The following is a 19846-nucleotide window of genomic DNA, read 5'->3' on the forward strand; positions in this document are numbered from 1 at the left end:
TTTTTCCTGATTCTTGAAGGGAAGCTTTGAATTAATATACTCTCAAGTGCCCTAACGCAGAAGGAGCTTCTCTAATTCATCGATGACCTTATTACAACCGTTGCCAAAAGAGAAGCGGAACGAAAAGAAAATTTTTTCAGCATTTCGTCTAGCATGACACCACGGCGGTTTGTACTATATTGTGTTGAACTCCATTATACTAAATAGGCAATGAATTGTAATCTATCACTCGGCTTAATCGTGCGTGTTCAATCGCCATCTCTTGCTGGAATAGTTATGGACGTTGAGGTCCAATTCTCGTAGGCGATCTTCCTCTATGGCAGCTTCCCATTGCTCTATTGGATCGGTATCGGCTACTATGATACCGTAGTCAACCGTATCCTCAAATAAGTCGTACGCTTGCATCCTCAATTCGTGATCGTAGTAATATTCCTTCTCGTTGGATTGCTGTCTTGAATGTTTATTCTGTGTCTTCGGCCAGCGAGATTTGTTGGAGAGGTTTAATTGATGAATACAAAAAGACGTAAGGGTTTCTGGAGCCAAAACGTAGTTACAGAAATCTGTTACCCCCCACCATTTTAAGGTTGCGGGCTGGTTGTGTGTGAGTTCCCTTTTGTACCTCTTAGCAATTTCTTCGCCAACCTTCAATTGCCTTTTTAAGCCATAAAAACCAGCAGTAAATTTGTTTAAATTCAACTTTCTAAACTCATCCACAGACAAGTAGGCCTTCTGTGAGTTTTTGTACGCATTTTTTGCCTCGAAATAGTAGGCAGACGAGATCCTACCCTTCAGTATGTCCACTACAATGGGCATGAAGGGCTCAACTTCAGCGAGTAGCTCATCCGAAAACAACATGGGTGGCAGATTGAACTTGCCCGCGTATTCTTCCCTTATTTGAAGTTTCTTGATTATCTGCTCTTTGGAACTCAGAGAGCTTTGTAACGATAGCTTTTTCTCCTCAGGAAATGAAGAGGAGAAGACTTGATTATCTTCGACTGCTGATAGTTCTGCCTCCAAGAGTAATTTCTTACCATCTAGAAAATTGTAGTTTCTGCATTTGACGGACTCAATGTCTTCATTCTTCAGATTCTGTATTAGTGGAATAGAAGCGTCCTCTTCTTTTTTTTCTTCTCCTTCAATTCCTGCATTCTTTGCAGCTTCGGTTTCGGAATTTGAAGATGGCTTCAAAGCTTTGTCAAATGTGGTCACAGATGAAAACTTTCTGACGTCTGTGCCATCTTTAATGATATCGTCTACTTTACCACGCTTTTTCAGGGGGGGAGAGGTCTCGCGACTCGATAATTCGTCACTCTCAGTATCATGTATGCCATGTTTTCCCTGTCTTTTCATCAACAGTAAGTTGTCACCATTTCCCTTCTTTGTGGAATAAACACCTTTTCTCCTCACTTGATTCATTCCCACACCAGGCCCAACCATCTCTGTCCCAGCACGTCAAAAATTAGTACCAAATTCTCGAGAGGACATGCAGTGCCTGTTTACTGTGATCTCATCGCTGCATTTTTAAAGCTTTCCATTTTAGCGACGCCATCTATATAGGAAAAAAAAAGTGAAGCCAGGCTATGCACCACAGTAACCGAAACGCAATATAAATAGAAAAATGGCTGCTTCCAATTTTTACGGGAGTTTTCAAGAAATTACTGTTCTATGTCCTTTCAATTACTGAAAACTCTCTTCTGTATCATAAAGGGTTTTGCATTTCAATCAAATTGCTATCTTGGCAATACATGAGAATATCCTATTCTGTTTATATTCGATAAATAGTCGTATATGGTTTTATATATGTATGTAGACTTGAAGGTAGTATTAGCAGTGCCTTTGTCTCTTGTTAAAAGTATCGAATATTACAAGGCATGACCTTGAAGGTTAACATTTTTTTTTTAGAATTATAGATTTTTTGCAGAATAAAGTAATGGAAGAGACAAAACGTAAAATATTCTGCGGTAGTGTGGAAAAAAGTAATTGGGCGGGACCAATTCATTTTACACCTTAAGTACGCCATCAGCCATGTATAGGTGTCCTACTTTACCTATCATGCCTTTATTCAGAGCAGAATTAAGAAAGATAAAATCCTTGCACCACAAATTACGTACCTGAGATATCATATTACATATATCTCTTCAATATTTCTATATACGCAGCCTTCACGACTTGAGGGTTTAGCTGTTGCCAGCTAGCATACAGGCAAAAAGGACCAATTGACCAGCCATTCAGCATGTCTACGAGTGGGACTATCGATATTCTTAATCAAAAGACCATAACTTCTGAAGTAGCTGCTTCGGTGACTTCAAAATATTTGCAAAGTACATTTTCGAAAAGTAATACCAGTCATATTGAAGATGAAAGGTTCATTCATGTCAGTTCGCGCTCTCATTCAAGGTTCACTTCTACCCCAATAACCCCAAATGAAATCCTTTCCCTAAAATTTCACGTATCAGGCTCATCGCTGGCGTATAGTAGAATGGATGGCTCTTTAACCGTTTGGTTCATCAAAGATGCAAGTTTTGACAAATCTGTTGAAGTTTATGTCGCGGACTGTTGTGGTTCCGATAAACTGGCCACTGATTTGTCTTGGAATCCTACTTCTTTAAATCAAATGGCGGTCGTGAGCAATTCATCAGAGATATCCTTACTATTAATCAACGAAAAATCTCTAAAGGCGTCCAGATTGAGGACCCTGTCATTGGGAAGCAAGACTAAGGTTAACACTTGTCTTTATGATCCATTAGGAAACTGGTTGTTAGCTGCTACTAAATCTGAAAAAATTTACTTGTTTGATGTGAAAAAGGATCACAGTTTAGTTTGTTCTTTGAATATTGGCGATATAAGCCCTGACGATAATGACGTCGTGTATTCTTTAGAGTGGAGCAATAATGGAAATCATGTATTCGTTGGCTTCAAGAGCGGTCATTTGGTCATTTTGAAAGCAAAAGATGGTATGTTAGAAGTTTCTACCAAAATTAAGGCACATACTGGTCCAATAACCGGTATCAAAATGGACCCATGGGGAAGATACTTTATTACTGGTAGTATTGATGGTAATTGTTACATCTGGAATTTGAAGTCGCTATGTTGTGAATTAATAATTAATGATTTGGACTCTGCGATAATAACATTAGACGTCTGTCATTTGGGTAAAATACTGGGAATTTGTACTGAAGATGAAATGGTGTATTTCTATGATCTTAATAGTGGTAACTTACTTCAATCTAAATCTTTAGCTAATTACAAAACCGATCCCGTTTTGAAGTTTTATCCTAATAAGTCATGGTATATTATGTCAGGCAAAAATGACACATTATCGAACCATTTTGTAAAAAACGAGAAAAATCTAATAACTTATTGGAAAGATATATTTGATAACACGATGATTGAAAAACGTAGGAAAAACAACGGCGGCGGTAACAATCATAGCAAAAGGACCACTAAGAATACTGATAGGATTGGCAAAGATAGGATTGGCAAAGATAGGCCGAGTAGATTCAATTCAAAAAAATAGGCCGCCTGTTGGAAGGAACACGGTAGAAACACATTCTTTTCTTATAGTTAATGATATTTACATGTAATTGGCGATAAACTAATATATATACATATATATATATATCGTATATGTAACGTTAAAACACACCCTTTTTGTGGTTTCAATTATCCGCTAAAAGGAATCCGGTTTTGTTAAAGTATTCTTTTGGTACGTATTCACTAACCTCACCCTTTGTGAGCCAAGCAAAATCCTCGAAGACATCGTTTTTCTGCGCCACCAAATCAAACTTCCCAGCCAGAATGTGTGACTTCACAATGAACTCTGCTGTACTGTTCCTTTCGTCCTGCAAAACACCAACGGGGGTAGCAGAAACGGACCAAGTGTGTATCTGATCACCGCTCAGCAATTTCAATTCATTCTCCGCGTGTACGTGTAACGGCTTAGAGTCATCGGAAAGATCAAAGTTAGGGAATTTCCAAATACCGCTTTTATCTTTAACTAGAAGATATAAAGTCCTGCTTAATTGTCTTTCAAGGCTCTTCATATCATTTGATCTATCGGCATCTGTTATTCTGTCGTTGGGGATTACGGGCCTATTAACATCGTCTTTGCTTTGCTCCTTTTTATCGTTGGCAAATGCTGCTGTGTTATCATTAGGTAATTCAACTTCTTGTTTGGTACTTCTTTCTCTACCATGTTTAATGTCCGGTATACCTTTAGGAAACCATATACCATTTTTTTTGGAGATGGGTCCCTTCTGCTGGGACAAAAATTTATGTTCCGCTACAGTACCCTTCTTAAAGTAAAAATATGCTGGAAACGTCCACATCAACCTCTTTTCTAGTTCTGATTGGTACTCATAATAATTCTTCTCTAACTCATTTAATTCTGATTTAATTATAGGGATTCTTGACAGTAGTACTCCGACTTTAATCTTGGGAGGGATGGAACTGGCACTTGCCGTTGCAGTAGCTAGCCCTCTTTTCAACATTAAATTCACTTTCATGGTGCTGGACGAGGGCATATGTTTATGTAGAGTGTGAAGTTTGTATATTGTTTCGCCTCTTTCGTTCCTTTCTTTTCATTTTTCTTCATCTGTCCTAAAGCTTCGAAAAAACCGGGAATACGGTGAAGAATGAGAATAGAATTAAAGATTAAGGTAATGAATGCTACATTCGAAACATAGTAGTTATGTGAATACGTAAGGATGTCCATTTAACAGAAAAACAAAGAACATAGGAGAAAACAGAAAATATATAAAAAGATAAATTAGTTTTATGTACTGTGAACAAAATCAGAAGAGAGAGGAAAGATGTTAGCTTTGCTGCTGCTGCTGCTGCTGCTGTTGGTTCAGCATATTCATCAAAGAATTCAATTGAGCAGTAGGGTCAAATTGTTGTTGAGGGACGGGTGGAGCCGCTGCAGGAGGACCCTGAGGAGGTAGTGGTTGGTTGGGGGCGTAGCCGTATGGTTGCTGCATCATAGGCTGCACGTATTGTTGTGGTGGAGGCGACGCTAGTGGTGCATTGCCGTAAGGCACTGGGGATATCGAAGATATGCTACCTGATTTATTAGGTTTACCAGAACGAGGGCCATTTCTGCCGGAATCAGTGGGCATCTTTTGAGATATTGCCTTGGAAGAAACACCTTCACCTACGATGATATCAGGTTCTTCGAAAACAATACCGGTAACGAGAGGTTGACCAGAAGTGCCTCCCCATTGCGCACTTACTGACCATTTCTTATCAGCATCTGTGAGCCTGTGCATAGGGATAATACTGTAACCGTGTTGGTAATCGCAACAATCTCTTGGACCGAAACCGACTCCCCACCTAGTTCTCAATGGCAGGGCCCCATCTTTATTAAAGTTTTGCAGAACATTTTCGGCTTCATGTCTTGAATAAACTTTTACAAAAGCGTGTTTCCTGGAGTTGTTCAAAATGACGCTTTGAACTTCAGCGAAGGGTTTTAAAACATTGGCCAGGTCCCACTCCTTCATGTTCAATGGTACTCCACCAATGAAAAGGGTACGACTGTAGACTTTAATATGATCCGGTGGCAATGTAGAGTCGTAACTTACAGGTTTTGGTCTATAATGGGGATTATTGGAAACATTAAGCTCATCAGGGTATAGGTGGTGATTGTTGGTGCCGAATGTCGTATTGGGAGCGCCTATGCTATACTGGTCCTGGGCTACAGATGGGTAGCGATCCTTTCTGCCTGTCGATGGTTGAGAAAAAGGTGCTGGGGGGGATCTTGATCTATTCCTTCTTGAGTTGTACCTTTCTCTTTCTCTTTCTCTTTCACGTTCACGTCTGCTGCCATATTCAGTTATCGTATGTGCTTGTGGTGGTGGGACTGTGCCCACGGATGCCTGTGAAGAGGAAGTTTTGAAATGTTTCTGCAAAGCCGCTATTATTTGGAAAAGAGCCGTCTGTTGTTTGGCTGGATCAGAGGAAGTCAAATCAGTTGGGACACTTATGTTCAGGTTTAAGGGAGGATTTTTTCTCAGATTTGACAAGATTTGTTTCGACCTCTGTTTGGGTTCCAGTGATAACTGTTGTGAAGCGGCGTTTGCAGTATTATTCGTTATGTCCATGGCAAAGCATTTGGACCTGATGGCGTTCAAGTAACTCTTTTGAAACAAGCCGGACCTGTCCCAAATGTCCAAAAGCATACGAATTTTTTCCTTGTGGTCTTGATTACTTTTTGCAATAGCATCGGATAGCAGTTCTTGAATTACTTCGCCCAACGTGTTTATGGCATGGGCACAAGTACCGGGTTTATTGCTGCCGCTGTTTGAATTTGATCTTGTCTCATCCAAGTAAGCTCTACCTATTGAATCAATGATATATAAAGAACCTAATTTATGAGAATCGGGACAAAGTCTTGAGTAGTCTATTATCAAAGATATGATTTTCGATTCGATATCAATGTGATCAAGTGCGTAAGTGGTTAGTTTCTTAATACGAGAACCTGAAATACCAGATTTCAAATCTTTGAATGATTCCAAGGTAGCTACAAAATTTTGAAAATCGTCGTCCTGCTGCATTGTGGGATGTTGAGTATGTCTGTTGCTTTCTGGTTCCTTTCCTGTAATTAGTGCCTGGGGGAAAAGTGCTAGAAATAATGTGAAATCAGAGAAAACTACAATACAAAAAAAATAAACAATAGTATATTTTTCTTTTGCTTGAAATTATAGGTTGTAGCAATGGATACAATAACGTAACTAATTGTAAGAAGAGCCTTGATTGGTGAGTTAGTTGTGTACAATACGATGATACGATGCGATACGATACGAAAACAATACAATAAGGTTGCCGAGTACTGACTTTTAATGTGTTGAAAGCCTGTATATCTGAACAAAAATAGTGGGAGCAACGCAGAAGGAGGAATGTAACATGGGGGAGGACGAAACAGCTGCCCTTTTATACTTTTTTCTTTCCCCTCCTCCGCTCGGCCGGTGGCAAAAAAAAAATGAACAAAATCAAAAATTCACCGTTTATAATGACCATTAAATCACTACCGACGAAAAAACAATTTTAGCCGCCGAGTTTTTAAAGGATCTGCACAATTACAGGTTAGAAGGCAATAGAACAATTAATAAAGCATTAAAAGCATGTCGTTTTTAAGTAGTCGACAGGATTATATATTACAGAATATAGTAGGACAAGAAGTAACGGATTGTATCTGTGCAGTACTTCGTTTTGACTACAAACAGAATGTGGTTTGTGCCCTCCTCGCATCGTTTATTTAAAGTAGAAACCGCTACTACAACCACTTATAATGCTGATAGTCGAGGTAATAGGTTAATACTTTACCTGCTAATTACCGAAGGTAAGCGACCAGCAACTTACTATGCTTTATAGCTTTTCCGCACCCCGTGTGCTTGTGGCTGAAGTGGAAGTCATAGAATAGAAGTGTCTGCCTGACTTAGCCAATATAGAAATGGCTTCATCTCGCGGTTTATCTCTCATCTGGGATAATGTTCCTACTTTCTTCTTGTCCTTCTTTGTTGCCTTTATTCTTGCCTCATCGCCTCTTGTAAAGCGGCTTTCAAATTTTAATCGATAAATGGAAATCTTAAACTTTTAGAAAGTAGCAGCTACTATTGAAAAGGTAACAGCAAGGGAACGACGGAAGAGCCGAGATGAGCGCCATATATAAATTATCTATTCAGGGTATACGGTCATTCGACTCAAATGATAGGGAGACGATTGAATTTGGCAAGCCTCTGACTTTAATAGTCGGCATGAATGGTTCAGGTAAAACAACTATCATCGAATGTTTGAAATACGCCACCACAGGCGATCTTCCGCCCAACAGTAAGGGAGGGGTTTTCATTCATGACCCAAAGATAACGGGTGAAAAGGATATTAGAGCTCAGGTCAAACTGGCGTTTACGAGTGCTAATGGACTCAATATGATTGTTACCAGAAATATTCAGTTGCTAATGAAAAAGACAACTACTACGTTCAAGACTTTGGAAGGCCAGTTGGTCGCTATAAACAATAGTGGCGACCGCAGTACTTTGTCCACCAGGTCTCTAGAATTAGACGCTCAAGTACCCCTTTATCTGGGAGTCCCAAAAGCCATCTTGGAATACGTAATATTCTGTCACCAGGAAGACAGCCTTTGGCCACTAAGTGAACCGTCCAATCTTAAGAAGAAGTTCGATGAAATCTTCCAGGCGATGAAATTTACGAAGGCTTTGGACAATTTAAAATCCATAAAAAAGGACATGTCCGTGGATATCAAGTTATTGAAGCAGTCAGTAGAGCACTTGAAGTTAGACAAAGACAGATCTAAAGCAATGAAGCTTAATATTCACCAATTGCAAACGAAAATAGATCAGTATAACGGAGAAGTATCTCAAATTGAATCTCAATTGAATGAAATAACTGAAAAATCTGATAAGCTGTTTAAATCTAATCAAGATTTCCAAAAAATTCTATCCAAAGTGGAGAACTTGAAAAACACAAAACTCTCAATCAGTGATCAAGTGAAAAGGTTGTCAAACTCAATTGATATTCTAGATTTATCGAAACCGGATTTACAAAACTTATTGGCAAATTTCTCTAAGGTTTTAATGGATAAGAATAATCAGTTGAGAGATTTAGAAACCGATATTTCAACTCTGCGAGAGCAGCAATCATCTTTGCAAAGTCTTTCTGATTCCCTCATTAGACGGCAAGGTGAATTAGAAGCTGGTAAGGAGACATACGAAAAGAACAGAAGTCATCTTTCATCGCTAAAAGAAACCTTCCAACATAAGTTCCAAAGTCTTTCAAATATTGAAAACAACGACATGGCTCAAGCAAATCATGATATGTCCCACTTTAAGGCCTTTATTTCTCAAGATTTGACTGACACTATAGAACAATTTGCAAAGGATATTCAACTGAAGGAGACAAATTTATCCGAGTTGGTAAAATCAATAACTGTCGATTCGCAAAATTTAGAATATAATAAAAAAGACAGATCTAAATTAATACATGACGCGGAAGAACTTGCTGAAAAATTAAAGTCTTTTAAAAGTTTGGCCACCCAAGATGGTCTTAATCATGAATTAGAAAATCTGAAAACCTACAAAGAAAAGCTGCAGTCTTGGGAAAATGAAAATATTATACCGAAATTGAACCAGAAAATAGAGGAGAAAAATAATGAGATGATTATTTCAGAGAATCAAATTGAGAAATTTCAAGATCGCATAATGAAGACAAATCAACAAGCGGACTTGTATGCCAAACTAGGGCTAATAAAGAAGTCTATTAATGCTAAATCGGATGAGTTGCAAGAGATCACAGAAAAACTACAAACAGATTCCAGAATAAAGCAGGTATTTCCCGTTACCCAAGAATTTCAAAGATCTGATTTAGAAATGGATTTTCAGAAATTGTTCATTAATATGCAAAAAAACATCGCTATCAACAATAAAAAGACGCATGAATTGGATAGAAGATACGCAAATGCTTTGTACAATTTGAATACTATTGAAAAGGATTTACGGGACAACCAGCAATCAAAAGAGAAGGTGATACGACTATTAAACGAAAACTTACCAGAAGATTGTACTATTGATGAATATAATGACGTCCTGGAAGAAACGGAACTCTCCTATAAGACTGCACTAGAGAACTTAAAAATGCATCAGACCACTCTGGAATTTAACAGAAAAGCCCTGGAAATCGCTGAACGTGACAGCTGCTGTTATTTATGTTCTAGAAAGTTTGAAAATGAATCGTTTAAAAGTAAGTTGTTACAAGAACTAGAAACCAAAACAGACGCAAATTTTGAAAAAACTTTGAAAGATACTGTCCAAAACGAGAAAGATTATCTTCATAATTTAAGGCTACTGGAGAAACATATCATTTCATTAAATTCCGTAAATGAGAAAATTAATAATGCTCAGGAATGTCTTGAAAAAGCTAAGGAGGAAACCAAAACTTCCAAATCAAAACTAGATGAATTGGAAATGAATTCAACGAAATTGAAAAATGAAAAGGAGTTTGCTGAGTCTGAGATTCGTCCTTTGATTGAGAAATTTACCTATTTGGAAAAGGAGCTCAAAGATCTTGAAAACAGTTCTAAAACAATATCTGAGGAGTTATCAATTTATAACACCAGCGAAGATGGTATTCAAACCGTTGATGAATTAAGGGACCAACAAAGGAAGATGAATGACTCTTTACGTGAACTAAGGAAAAGCATTTCAGATTTGCAAATGGAAAAAGATGAAAAAGTGAGAGAAAATTCAAGAATGATTAACTTAATTAAAGAGAAGGAATTAATGGTTTCTGAAATTGAGTCATCTTTAACACAGAAGCAAAACATTGATGATTCTATAAGGTTGAAAAAGGCGAACATCAAAGATATTGATTCTAGAGTCGAGACTTTAGAAGCACGTATTATTTCATTAAAAAACAAAAAAGATGAAGCCCAAAACATTCTAGACCAAGTAAAAAATGAACGTGATTTTCAAGTACGCAATAAACAAAAAACTGTGGCAGATGTTAATAGATTAATAGATAGATTCCAGACAATATACAACGAAGTGGTTGATTTTGAAGCTAAGGGCTTCGACGAACTACAAACAACGATAAAAGAATTAAAATTAAATAAAATAAAAATGCAGGAACTGAAGGAACAACTTGATCTCAAAACAAATGATGTTAACGAAGAAAAGAGAAAACTTGCAGACTCAAATAATGAGGAGAAAAACCTGAAGCAGAACTTGGAATTGATTGAATTGAAATCACAACTTCAGGATATTGAATCCGAAATTAGTGAATTAGACGTTCAAAATGCAGAAGCTGAAAGGGACAAATATCAAGAAGAATCACTAAGACTGAGAACAAATTTTGAAAAGTTGAGCTCTGAAAATGCAGGTAAACTAGGTGAAATGAAACAGTTACAGAATCAAATAAACTCATTGACTCATCAGCTGCGTACTGATTACAAAGACATTGAGAAAAATTACCATAAAGAATGGGTTGAATTACAAACAAGATCCTTTGTTACTGACGATATAGATGTCTATTCTAAAGCATTAGATAGTGCCATTATGAAATATCATGGATTAAAGATGCAAGATATTAACAGGATCATTGATGAATTATGGAAGCGTACGTATAGTGGTACTGACATAGACACCATCAAAATTAGGTCGGATGAAGTTAGTAGTACAGTGAAGGGGAAATCATACAACTATCGTGTTGTAATGTACAAGCAGGATGTTGAATTGGATATGAGAGGAAGATGTTCCGCGGGTCAAAAGGTTCTTGCATCAATTATTATCAGGCTGGCTCTATCTGAAACATTTGGTGCAAATTGTGGCGTAATTGCACTAGACGAGCCTACAACAAATTTAGATGAAGAAAACATCGAAAGTTTAGCGAAATCTTTACACAATATAATTAATATGAGAAGGCATCAAAAAAATTTTCAGCTAATCGTGATCACTCATGATGAGAAGTTCTTGGGACATATGAATGCTGCGGCATTTACTGATCACTTCTTCAAAGTTAAAAGAGATGATAGGCAAAAATCACAAATTGAATGGGTAGATATTAATAGAGTCACTTACTGAAATGACCTCGCAGCATTAATGAAAGGATATATTCATAAAAAGGACAGGCATTGCTTGATTAATTGGAAGTGCTGAAAACTTGGTCGACGAGTTTGTGGTAGCGCTTCTGCTGCTTAGCCATATCTAAATGTATATAATATTTAACGCAAAGTAATTTTTTTAGTGGTATGCTATCGTTTCCAAGCCGGTATTCAGCGAGAGGTTTAAATTGTTCACTGTCATTAGTAATATCCCTCTCCTTTATAACGTCGGCCAATTCTTTCTTCTCCTTTGCAGATTTAGCAAGTACGTAAGCACCTTTAATACCCATCATATCGACCCTATCTTTCGGTTTAATTATCGTCACACCGTCATTAACCAAGGAAATCAAAGATAACAATCTTTCATTTCTCCCTTGACTACCAGATATCCTTAACTCCTGGATGCGTATATCAGTACTTTGACTTTGAAAAGTATCAATTATTAATTTAGTCTGAAATGATAAAAATTCCAATATGGAAATATACTTATATGCAAGGTTCAACACTGATGTATCGGTGGATTCGCCAATGAAAGAACCTTTCATCCGTGGATCTGCAAATGGCGTCCTATTCCCCTCGTAATCACCGTAGAAAAACATGTCTTTCGTAAGGATATGAATTGATACACCATTGTTCTTTTCAATGTCATGAATGGTTTGTTCCAGTACTTGATAGATATCAGTACCACTTTTAAGAATTTCCCTGGCGCATGGATGACTCTCAAATAAATGTTCAATCAATTTACCAGTACACGATTGGCCAGCAGCATAAACAGAAAAATCATCCCTGTTGTCAAGTATAGTATTAAAGGGTCCCCATACCCCAGGAATTCTAGCATTAGAGACGGAAGTGCCATACATGTAGCAGCTGGAAGTACCGGCTATCATAAACAATGAAGTTTCCAAATGAGGAGAAGAAACAGCAAACCAACTTGCATAACTGTCGATACAACTGCGAACTACAGTTGTGGAAAATTTCTCGTCGGAAACAAGACCAGCAGGTCCGATGCTTACATTAAATGGTACTTTTAAAATGTTCTTGTAAAATGAAGATGACCAGCCAGATACCTCTCCATCATTGCCTATACCATTAAGATTTTCTCCTCTCAAGAGTCCTTCAATGTTCCACCGATACAAACGACTCAGTTCATAAGCAATGTATTGATGAAGATCAAAAATATGAAAATGTTTGTCTTGATTATGGGAATATTCATCTAAAAAGTACTTCAATTTGGGAATACCCATTTCAGGTATGAACTTCCCTCCCAAATAATCCAAGAGCTGTTGTGAACATTCCATATTCAGCCATTTACATTTGTTTACCGCAGAAGAATCCATCCAAAATATAACGTTTTCTTCATTCGGATATGGTCTCAGCCTGTTACTTGTATGATCTCTTTCAAAAATAGCCAATGAACATGTTGCAGAAACACCGCACGACTTAACGTCATATTCCGTGATTTTTAATTTCTGAAGACACTTCTGAAGTGCATTAATTATTTCGGTTGATTTTTGCCAGAACTTCCATGATTTCTTCGAAGAATCGTGGTAGTATCGGACTGGCTCCTGTGCCATTCCCAATAAAGCATTGTTGTTGTAATTATATACGCCTACTCTAGCACTTGAGGAGCCTACATCAATACCAATGCCAACCTGCGGACTGCAATTCATGATTTTACCTTTCTTGCATATTAGTTTTTTATTGTAAGTTACCTTTACTGAAAAAAATGACTAGATATGCTTTTAAATTTCAACTTTCCAAATTGCTAAGAAGCCGAACAACTCTATAAACTAGCATTGATTTATTGCGAAGCTTAAAATTTGTAAAATATCTATATGTACATATATACTTTGTTAAAAAAAATAGCGTATGTCTATGTAGTTGATTTTTGTTTTTTCCCTTTCTCTCATCAAGAGAACAATCTCATATTTTGCTGTTTTATGGAACCATCCAGTAAAAAACCAGAACAAACCAAATGCTCAGTGTATACCTCTATGTAACTCTAACGTCTTGGACCTCTTCCTCTTCTTGTCATTTCAGGTAGCTTAAATGGAACTTTCATCGTGGCAATTTTATAAGAAGCTGCAGTACTTTTTGGAATACCAAAAGCTTCAGCTTGAGCCACTGTGGCACCCTTGACAATAGCACCGAGTACCCTGAACAAACTGACAACTTTAGAAGGTTTCAAGTTCAATTCGTGCGCTAAAGGTGTAATTTCAACAATGAAGTTATCCAAATGCATGATGATTGCCAAGATGTAGCATAAGATTTTATCTTCATTTTGTGGGTCAATGAAATATGAGCGATCTTTTGATCTTCCGAATTGACCAGGTTTTATCACAGTAAATCTGCTCAAGATACCGTCTACTAAGATTTCAGGAGGACTGTTCAATCTTTCTAGCAGCTTGGTCTTGTTATTCACGCGTCTATTTTCGTATACGCCCAGTAATAGTGATAAGTAGTATAATAGCTGTAGTTTGGTCATTTGTGAAGGCTGTGTCAAAGAGTCCAATTTCTTTGCCACATACTTGGAATTGTTTTGATATGGAAACAATTCCAACTTCTTTTCCTTATCAGACTCTTTCAGAATTGACGAAACACGAATAAACTGTAATTCTTTCTTTGGTATTATACTTTCAATTGGGTAAATTTGTTCTACGTCAGTGGCATCAATGTTGGCCAATGGAGTAGGTCTGTCGTTGGAAGTAATTTCATCCAATTGAGCTCTGGTTGGTAGATCTTTGGATGCAGTTCTAACAGAATCCACAATGTCAATAGCAGAGTCGGTCAACTTATCAGAGTCAATACGGTTTCTTTCTAGATCGGCAATGGCCTTTTTGGCCTTTTTAGTACCGAACGCTTCACCCAATGCATTTCTCAAAGCCGATGGACGGGTATCACTTTTACTTTTGATCTTTGGACCTCTTAAATCCTTGCTTGACTTGGATACAACTTTGGATACAAGTACCGGAGCCTTGTACAGTTGAATACTTTTCTTTTCTGGATTATATAGACCCACGACATACTGGTTCGAAGCTTCTGAAGAAGAATCAGTATAACCTTCGTATTCTAGTCTCTCGTTTTCACCATGCAATACGAATTCATCATTACCAGACCTCTTTTTTTTGTATAAGTCGAACCTAGTCTCACTGGGAGCACGGAAGCCCTTGAAGAAACTTCCTACGGCAACAGAGGGATGATCTTGGACACTTTCAATTTCGATTTCGGAAACAGACCTTTTCACGGACATTACTAGATAAATTACAAAATGTTTATAACGACTGCAGCGGTGGTGGTGACCTAAAGAGCTCGCCTAAGTCCATCAGCATTCATGTTAAAGTTCTTACTATTAAAAGAAATGAAAAATTTCAGCTCATCGCAATAAAAAAATTTTCAGCGCGGGTGACCGCAAACTTTTTTCATCGCGAAGTCAGTCAAGAGGCATTATCAATTGGAAAGAGCACTATTGCGAGTAGTTGTTGGTGATTAGGTGTCGGATCAAGTTCTTATTCTATGCATGAATATCTTCACCAGAGTCCTGAGAAGATACACTATAATGTCTACGCCCAAGGTTGTGCAGCCCAAATGGAACGTTCCAACGCCACAAGCTAAAGAAACTGTGCTGAAGTTGTACAACAGTTTGACGAGATCCAAGGTCGAATTCATTCCACAATCTGGCAACAGAGGAGTCACTTGGTACTCTTGTGGTCCTACTGTTTACGATGCCTCCCATATGGGACATGCCAGAAACTATGTCTCTATTGATATTAATAGAAGAATTATTCAAGATTATTTTGGTTACGACGTGCAATTTGTGCAAAATGTTACTGACATCGACGATAAGATCATTTTGAGAGCAAGACAAAACTATTTATTTGACAATTTTGTTAGAGAAAACAATGCCAAATTTAACGTCAGCGTTGTTGACAAGGTCAAAACCGCACTTTTCCAATATATCAGCAAAAATTTTACTGTTGAGGGCAACGAAATCAAAACTATCGAAGAATTTAAATCTTGGTTATCGAAGGCCGATACAGAAACTTTGAAATTGGAAAATCCCAAATTTTCTATGCATGTTACCGCAGTTCAAAACGCTATTGAATCAATCACTAAGGGTGATTCCATGGACCCCGAAGCTGCCTTTGAGAAAGTCAAAGATGTTACGGTTCCGCTATTGGATAAAGAGTTGGGATCTACCATTAGTGATCCAGAGATTTTCCGTCAACTTCCAGCTTACTGGGAGCAAAAATTCAATGATGACATGTCATCATTAAACGTGCTACCTCCCACAGTTACAACTCGTGTTTCTGAGTACGTCCCAGAAATTATCAACTTCGTCCAAAAAATTATTGATAATGGCTACGCATATGCCACTCCCGATGGTTCCGTGTACTTTGATACTTTAAAATTTGACAAATCACCAAACCATGACTATGCTAAATGCCAGCCATGGAATAAAGGTCAGCTAGATTTGATTAATGATGCTGAAGGGTCCTTAAGTAACTTTGCTGATAACGGAAAAAAGTCAAATAATGATTTTGCTTTATGGAAGGCTTCGAAGGCAGGTGAGCCTGAGTGGGAATCGCCATGGGGTAAGGGTAGACCGGGATGGCACATTGAATGTTCCGTGATGGCCAGTGATATCTTAGGCCCTAACATCGATATTCATTCAGGGGGTATTGATTTGGCCTTCCCTCACCACGATAATGAATTGGCTCAATCTGAGGCTTGTTTCGACAATAAACAGTGGATCAATTATTTTCTACATACAGGTCATCTACATATTGAAGGTCAAAAAATGTCTAAATCCTTAAAGAATTTCATTACCATTCAAGAAGCTTTAAAAAAATTTTCACCACGTCAATTAAGATTGGCCTTTGCTTCAGTACAATGGAATAATCAATTGGATTTCAAAGAGTCTTTGATCCATGAGGTAAAGTCATTTGAAAGCTCCATGAACAATTTTTTCAAAACCGTTAGAGCATTGAAAAACGATGCATCGTCTGCAGGTCATATCTCCAAAAAGTTCAGTCCCCTAGAGAAAGAATTATTGGCCGATTTTGTTGAATGTGAATCCAAAGTACATTCTTCATTCTGTGATAACTTATCCACACCTGTTGCTTTGAAGACACTGAGCGAATTAGTGACTAAGTCTAATACATACATTTCCACTGCTGGATCTGCTTTAAAAATTGAGCCCTTGATTGCTATCTGTAACTATATCACCAAAATCTTAAGAATAATTGGATTTCCATCCCGTCCTGACGACTTGGGTTGGGCGCAAGCTGGCTCCAACGATGGATCATTGGGTTCATTGGAAGACACCGCTATGCCATATGTTAAGTGTTTGTCCACATTTAGAGATGATGTACGTTCTCTGGCTATCAAGAAGGCCGAACCCAAGGAATTCTTACAATTAACAGACAAAGTCAGAAACGAAGATTTACTAAACTTGAATGTCGCCTTGGATGATAGAAATGGACAATCCGCTTTGATCAAGTTTTTAACTAATGATGAGAAATTGGAAATTGTCAGGTTAAACGAGGAGAAACATGCCAACGAACAAGCCAAGAAACAAAAGAAGCTGGAACAGCAGAAACTAAGAGAGCGGAAGGAAAACGAGAGAAAGCAAAAGGCCCAAATTAAACCAGAAGATATGTTCAGGGATGTCGCTTTGTACAGTGCTTGGGATGAGCAAGGTCTTCCAACAAAGGACAAAGATGGTAATGACATTACCAAGAGTATGGCCAAGAAGTTGAAGAAGCAATGGGAGCAACAAAAGAAGTTACATGAAGAGTACTTCGGTAAAGATAAATAAGATACTCATGACTTAGTAATGTGCGCGACTATACAAAAGTACGTGTATATGTATATACAATTTTTTTACGCTAAACAATAAAAAAAAGAGATAGGGAAAGACAAACTAATATAATTGCATTATGTATGTACTATTTCTTTCTTAGAATGCGAAAAAATTTCAGGCAGGAAAAAATTGAAAAAATTGAACACTGCGCTTTTGGGAAGAGGGAAGAAAAGCATTCTGATGATTAGGTACTTATATTGAAGATAAAGATCGTCAAGTGTAATGCTATCAAAGATGAGTGACCAAGAAAACGAGAACGAGCAGTAAGTAAGGTTGAGCTCAGCATCGGGCAAAAAGGAAAAAAACGCAATTTATCATACTAACAGTATGCACTTAGCAAGTGCGGTATAAACTCAGTGCAAAGGCATTCTTAGGGCTGGCTAAATGTGAAGAAGAAGTGGACTCTATCGAGCGTGATGTAGAGTTATACAGATTGAACAAAATGAAGCCTGTCTATGCAAGAAGGGACGCGTACATTGATGAAATTGAAGAGTTCTGGAAAATTGTGCTTTCGCAGCATGCTAGTTTCGCGAATTACATAAGAGCTTCAGACTTCAAATATATTGATACTATAGATAAGATCGAAGTACAATGGTTGGCACTGGAGTCCGAAACGCACGACACCAGGGATTTCAGAATAACGTTCCATTTCCACGGTATTGAGGGCGACTTCAGAGAGCAACAAGTCACCAAGGTGTTCCAGATCAAGAAAGGCGAGGATGATCAAGAAGACGGGATACTAACCAGTGAGCCCGTTCCGGTTGAGTGGCCCCAGAGTTACGACTCAATAAACCCGGACTTGATCAAAGACAAACGCAGTCCAGAAGGGAAAAAAAAGTATAGACAGGGGATGAAGACCATATTTGGTTGGTTCAGATGGACCGGACTAAAGCCTGGGAAAGAGTTCCCGCACGGCGACTCATTGGCGTCATTGTTCAGTGAAGAGATCTACCCGTTTTGTGTGAAGTATTACACTGAGGCGCAGAGGGACCTGGAAGACGAAGAAGGAGAATCTGGGTTAAGCGCAAATGGCGACAGTGAAGATGACGACGGCAGTCTTGGTGAGGTGGACTTGCCACTGTCCGACGAAGAACCAAGCTCTAAGAAAAGGAAGGTTTAATAGTCCAAGTCCGGGGCGGGCTTGGACAACGACTTCCCGCGTTGAGGCGTTGTTCTTTTTTTTACTGCATTTGGAGTTCTTGTCTGTTGTTTTGTGACCTTAAACTTACTCATAGGATCATCCTTAAGCAATTTGGACTTTTTCTTCTGCGAGCTTATGGGCGTTGCGGCACCAGAGACGGTAGCAGTAGTGGTTGCCCTTGCCGTCATTGTTGCAGGCTGGTTTAGTATAGATGAATCTAGTTTTTTCTTACCTAATAAATAGTCTTCCTTCTCGTCACTCAGTTTAGCATCCTGATACATCCATTCCAAGCCAGATTTCTTCAAAGCCAAGTCGTTCTTGAGAGCATCCGGCTTATTCTTGTTTGATTCGTTGAGCAGTTCATTTAGTTCTCGTTCCTTCTCAATTTCTTTCAATCGCGTGTTAAGCTTCTGTTGTTCGTTAATAAGATCTTGCTCGGTCTCCCAGACTTTTTTTCTATTTTTCATAAGTTTGGGATTCCATGATTTCAACAGATTTAAATCGCCCGACCCCATGATGAACGCTTTCCGATTGTGGCCTTTCTCTTCTGTGCCCGAATCGACCACTCATCTCCCTTGAGAAGCTTGCTTGTTATATACAACTTGTTCTTATTTTTCCTGATATAAGCGGCAGCGAGAAAAGAAGAAAAAGAAATAAAAAAAAAAAAATGAGATGTTATATTATATATTAGTGTATGTATGCACTTAGATTTAGAATAACTAAACAGTTACGTTGTAATATAGGATAACAGCACTAAGAAAGAAAGCGAGCAGCGGGCAAGTGACCGGTGTGAGCCCTGAACTTAAAACCCATGAATTTTAATGTTCTTCTTTTGCAATCCCAGTTGGGAGATCATAAATTCGCAAACCTTTGCTCTTTGGTCACCCTGCAACTGAATAATCTCACCCATTTCCGGATCCTTGACAATGTTACCATTACATGCAAAGTCCTTCTTTAGAACCTTAAGAATTCTCTTTAAATCATACTCTTCTGGGACACCCTGCACCGTAGTTAAAGTCTTTCTACCATTTCTTTGTTGGATACGAATATGAATATAGTTTGAAGTGGCGGTTTCGTCGTCTCCTGTGTCGGCGAAAGGATCAAATGATTTCAGATTCTCAATGGACATACGATTTGCTTCAGCTATATAATATATTCCTTGTCCTCTTTAAAAGAAGAAAAAAAAAAAAAAATCAAGAGAGAAAAAACACAGCACGAAACAAAACAACAAGTA

General features: G+C 38.1%; 10 protein-coding genes across 10 annotated transcripts; 3 read left to right on the forward strand and 7 right to left on the reverse strand.

Annotated features, from left to right (window-relative positions):
- Positions 1–234: 234 nt before the first annotated feature.
- Positions 235–1437, reverse strand: RTC4 (Rtc4p; the record flags this gene model as incomplete). The annotated part of the gene is made up of 1 exon (XM_033912815.1): positions 235–1437. One exon carries the CDS (start codon positions 1435–1437, stop codon positions 235–237), a length of 1203 nt encoding a protein of 400 aa, XP_033768706.1.
- Positions 1438–2233: 796 nt separating this feature from the next.
- Positions 2234–3517, forward strand: TEX1 (Tex1p; the record flags this gene model as incomplete). The annotated part of the gene is made up of 1 exon (XM_033912816.1): positions 2234–3517. The coding sequence occupies one exon, from the start codon at positions 2234–2236 to the stop codon at positions 3515–3517; it is 1284 nt and encodes a 427-aa protein (XP_033768707.1).
- Positions 3518–3659: 142 nt separating this feature from the next.
- On the reverse strand, positions 3660–4523 carry MRPL17 (mitochondrial 54S ribosomal protein mL46; the record flags this gene model as incomplete). Its single annotated transcript, XM_033912817.1, has 1 exon — positions 3660–4523. The coding sequence occupies one exon, from the start codon at positions 4521–4523 to the stop codon at positions 3660–3662; it is 864 nt and encodes a 287-aa protein (XP_033768708.1).
- A 291-nt stretch (positions 4524–4814) lies between these two features.
- Positions 4815–6551, reverse strand: NRD1 (Nrd1 complex RNA-binding subunit; the record flags this gene model as incomplete). The annotated part of the gene is made up of 1 exon (XM_033912818.1): positions 4815–6551. The coding sequence occupies one exon, from the start codon at positions 6549–6551 to the stop codon at positions 4815–4817; it is 1737 nt and encodes a 578-aa protein (XP_033768709.1).
- Positions 6552–7649: 1098 nt separating this feature from the next.
- On the forward strand, positions 7650–11588 carry RAD50 (MRX complex DNA-binding subunit; the record flags this gene model as incomplete). Its single annotated transcript, XM_033912819.1, has 1 exon — positions 7650–11588. One exon carries the CDS (start codon positions 7650–7652, stop codon positions 11586–11588), a length of 3939 nt encoding a protein of 1312 aa, XP_033768710.1.
- A 58-nt stretch (positions 11589–11646) lies between these two features.
- MPA43 (Mpa43p) lies at positions 11647–13278 on the reverse strand (the record flags this gene model as incomplete). The annotated part of the gene is made up of 1 exon (XM_033912820.1): positions 11647–13278. One exon carries the CDS (start codon positions 13276–13278, stop codon positions 11647–11649), a length of 1632 nt encoding a protein of 543 aa, XP_033768711.1.
- Positions 13279–13610: 332 nt separating this feature from the next.
- Positions 13611–14858, reverse strand: RPA49 (DNA-directed RNA polymerase I subunit RPA49; the record flags this gene model as incomplete). Its single annotated transcript, XM_033912821.1, has 1 exon — positions 13611–14858. One exon carries the CDS (start codon positions 14856–14858, stop codon positions 13611–13613), a length of 1248 nt encoding a protein of 415 aa, XP_033768712.1.
- A 267-nt stretch (positions 14859–15125) lies between these two features.
- CRS1 (cysteine--tRNA ligase) lies at positions 15126–17426 on the forward strand (the record flags this gene model as incomplete). The annotated part of the gene is made up of 1 exon (XM_033912822.1): positions 15126–17426. One exon carries the CDS (start codon positions 15126–15128, stop codon positions 17424–17426), a length of 2301 nt encoding a protein of 766 aa, XP_033768713.1.
- Positions 17427–18587: 1161 nt separating this feature from the next.
- Positions 18588–19127, reverse strand: CWC25 (U2-type spliceosomal complex subunit CWC25; the record flags this gene model as incomplete). The annotated part of the gene is made up of 1 exon (XM_033912823.1): positions 18588–19127. One exon carries the CDS (start codon positions 19125–19127, stop codon positions 18588–18590), a length of 540 nt encoding a protein of 179 aa, XP_033768714.1.
- A 287-nt stretch (positions 19128–19414) lies between these two features.
- On the reverse strand, positions 19415–19741 carry SUI1 (translation initiation factor eIF1; the record flags this gene model as incomplete). The annotated part of the gene is made up of 1 exon (XM_033912824.1): positions 19415–19741. One exon carries the CDS (start codon positions 19739–19741, stop codon positions 19415–19417), a length of 327 nt encoding a protein of 108 aa, XP_033768715.1.
- Positions 19742–19846: the final 105 nt, after the last annotated feature.

Source organism: Saccharomyces paradoxus, chromosome XIV (assembly GCF_002079055.1).
Source record: "Saccharomyces paradoxus chromosome XIV, complete sequence".
Lineage (NCBI taxonomy): Eukaryota > Fungi > Ascomycota > Saccharomycetes > Saccharomycetales > Saccharomycetaceae > Saccharomyces > Saccharomyces paradoxus.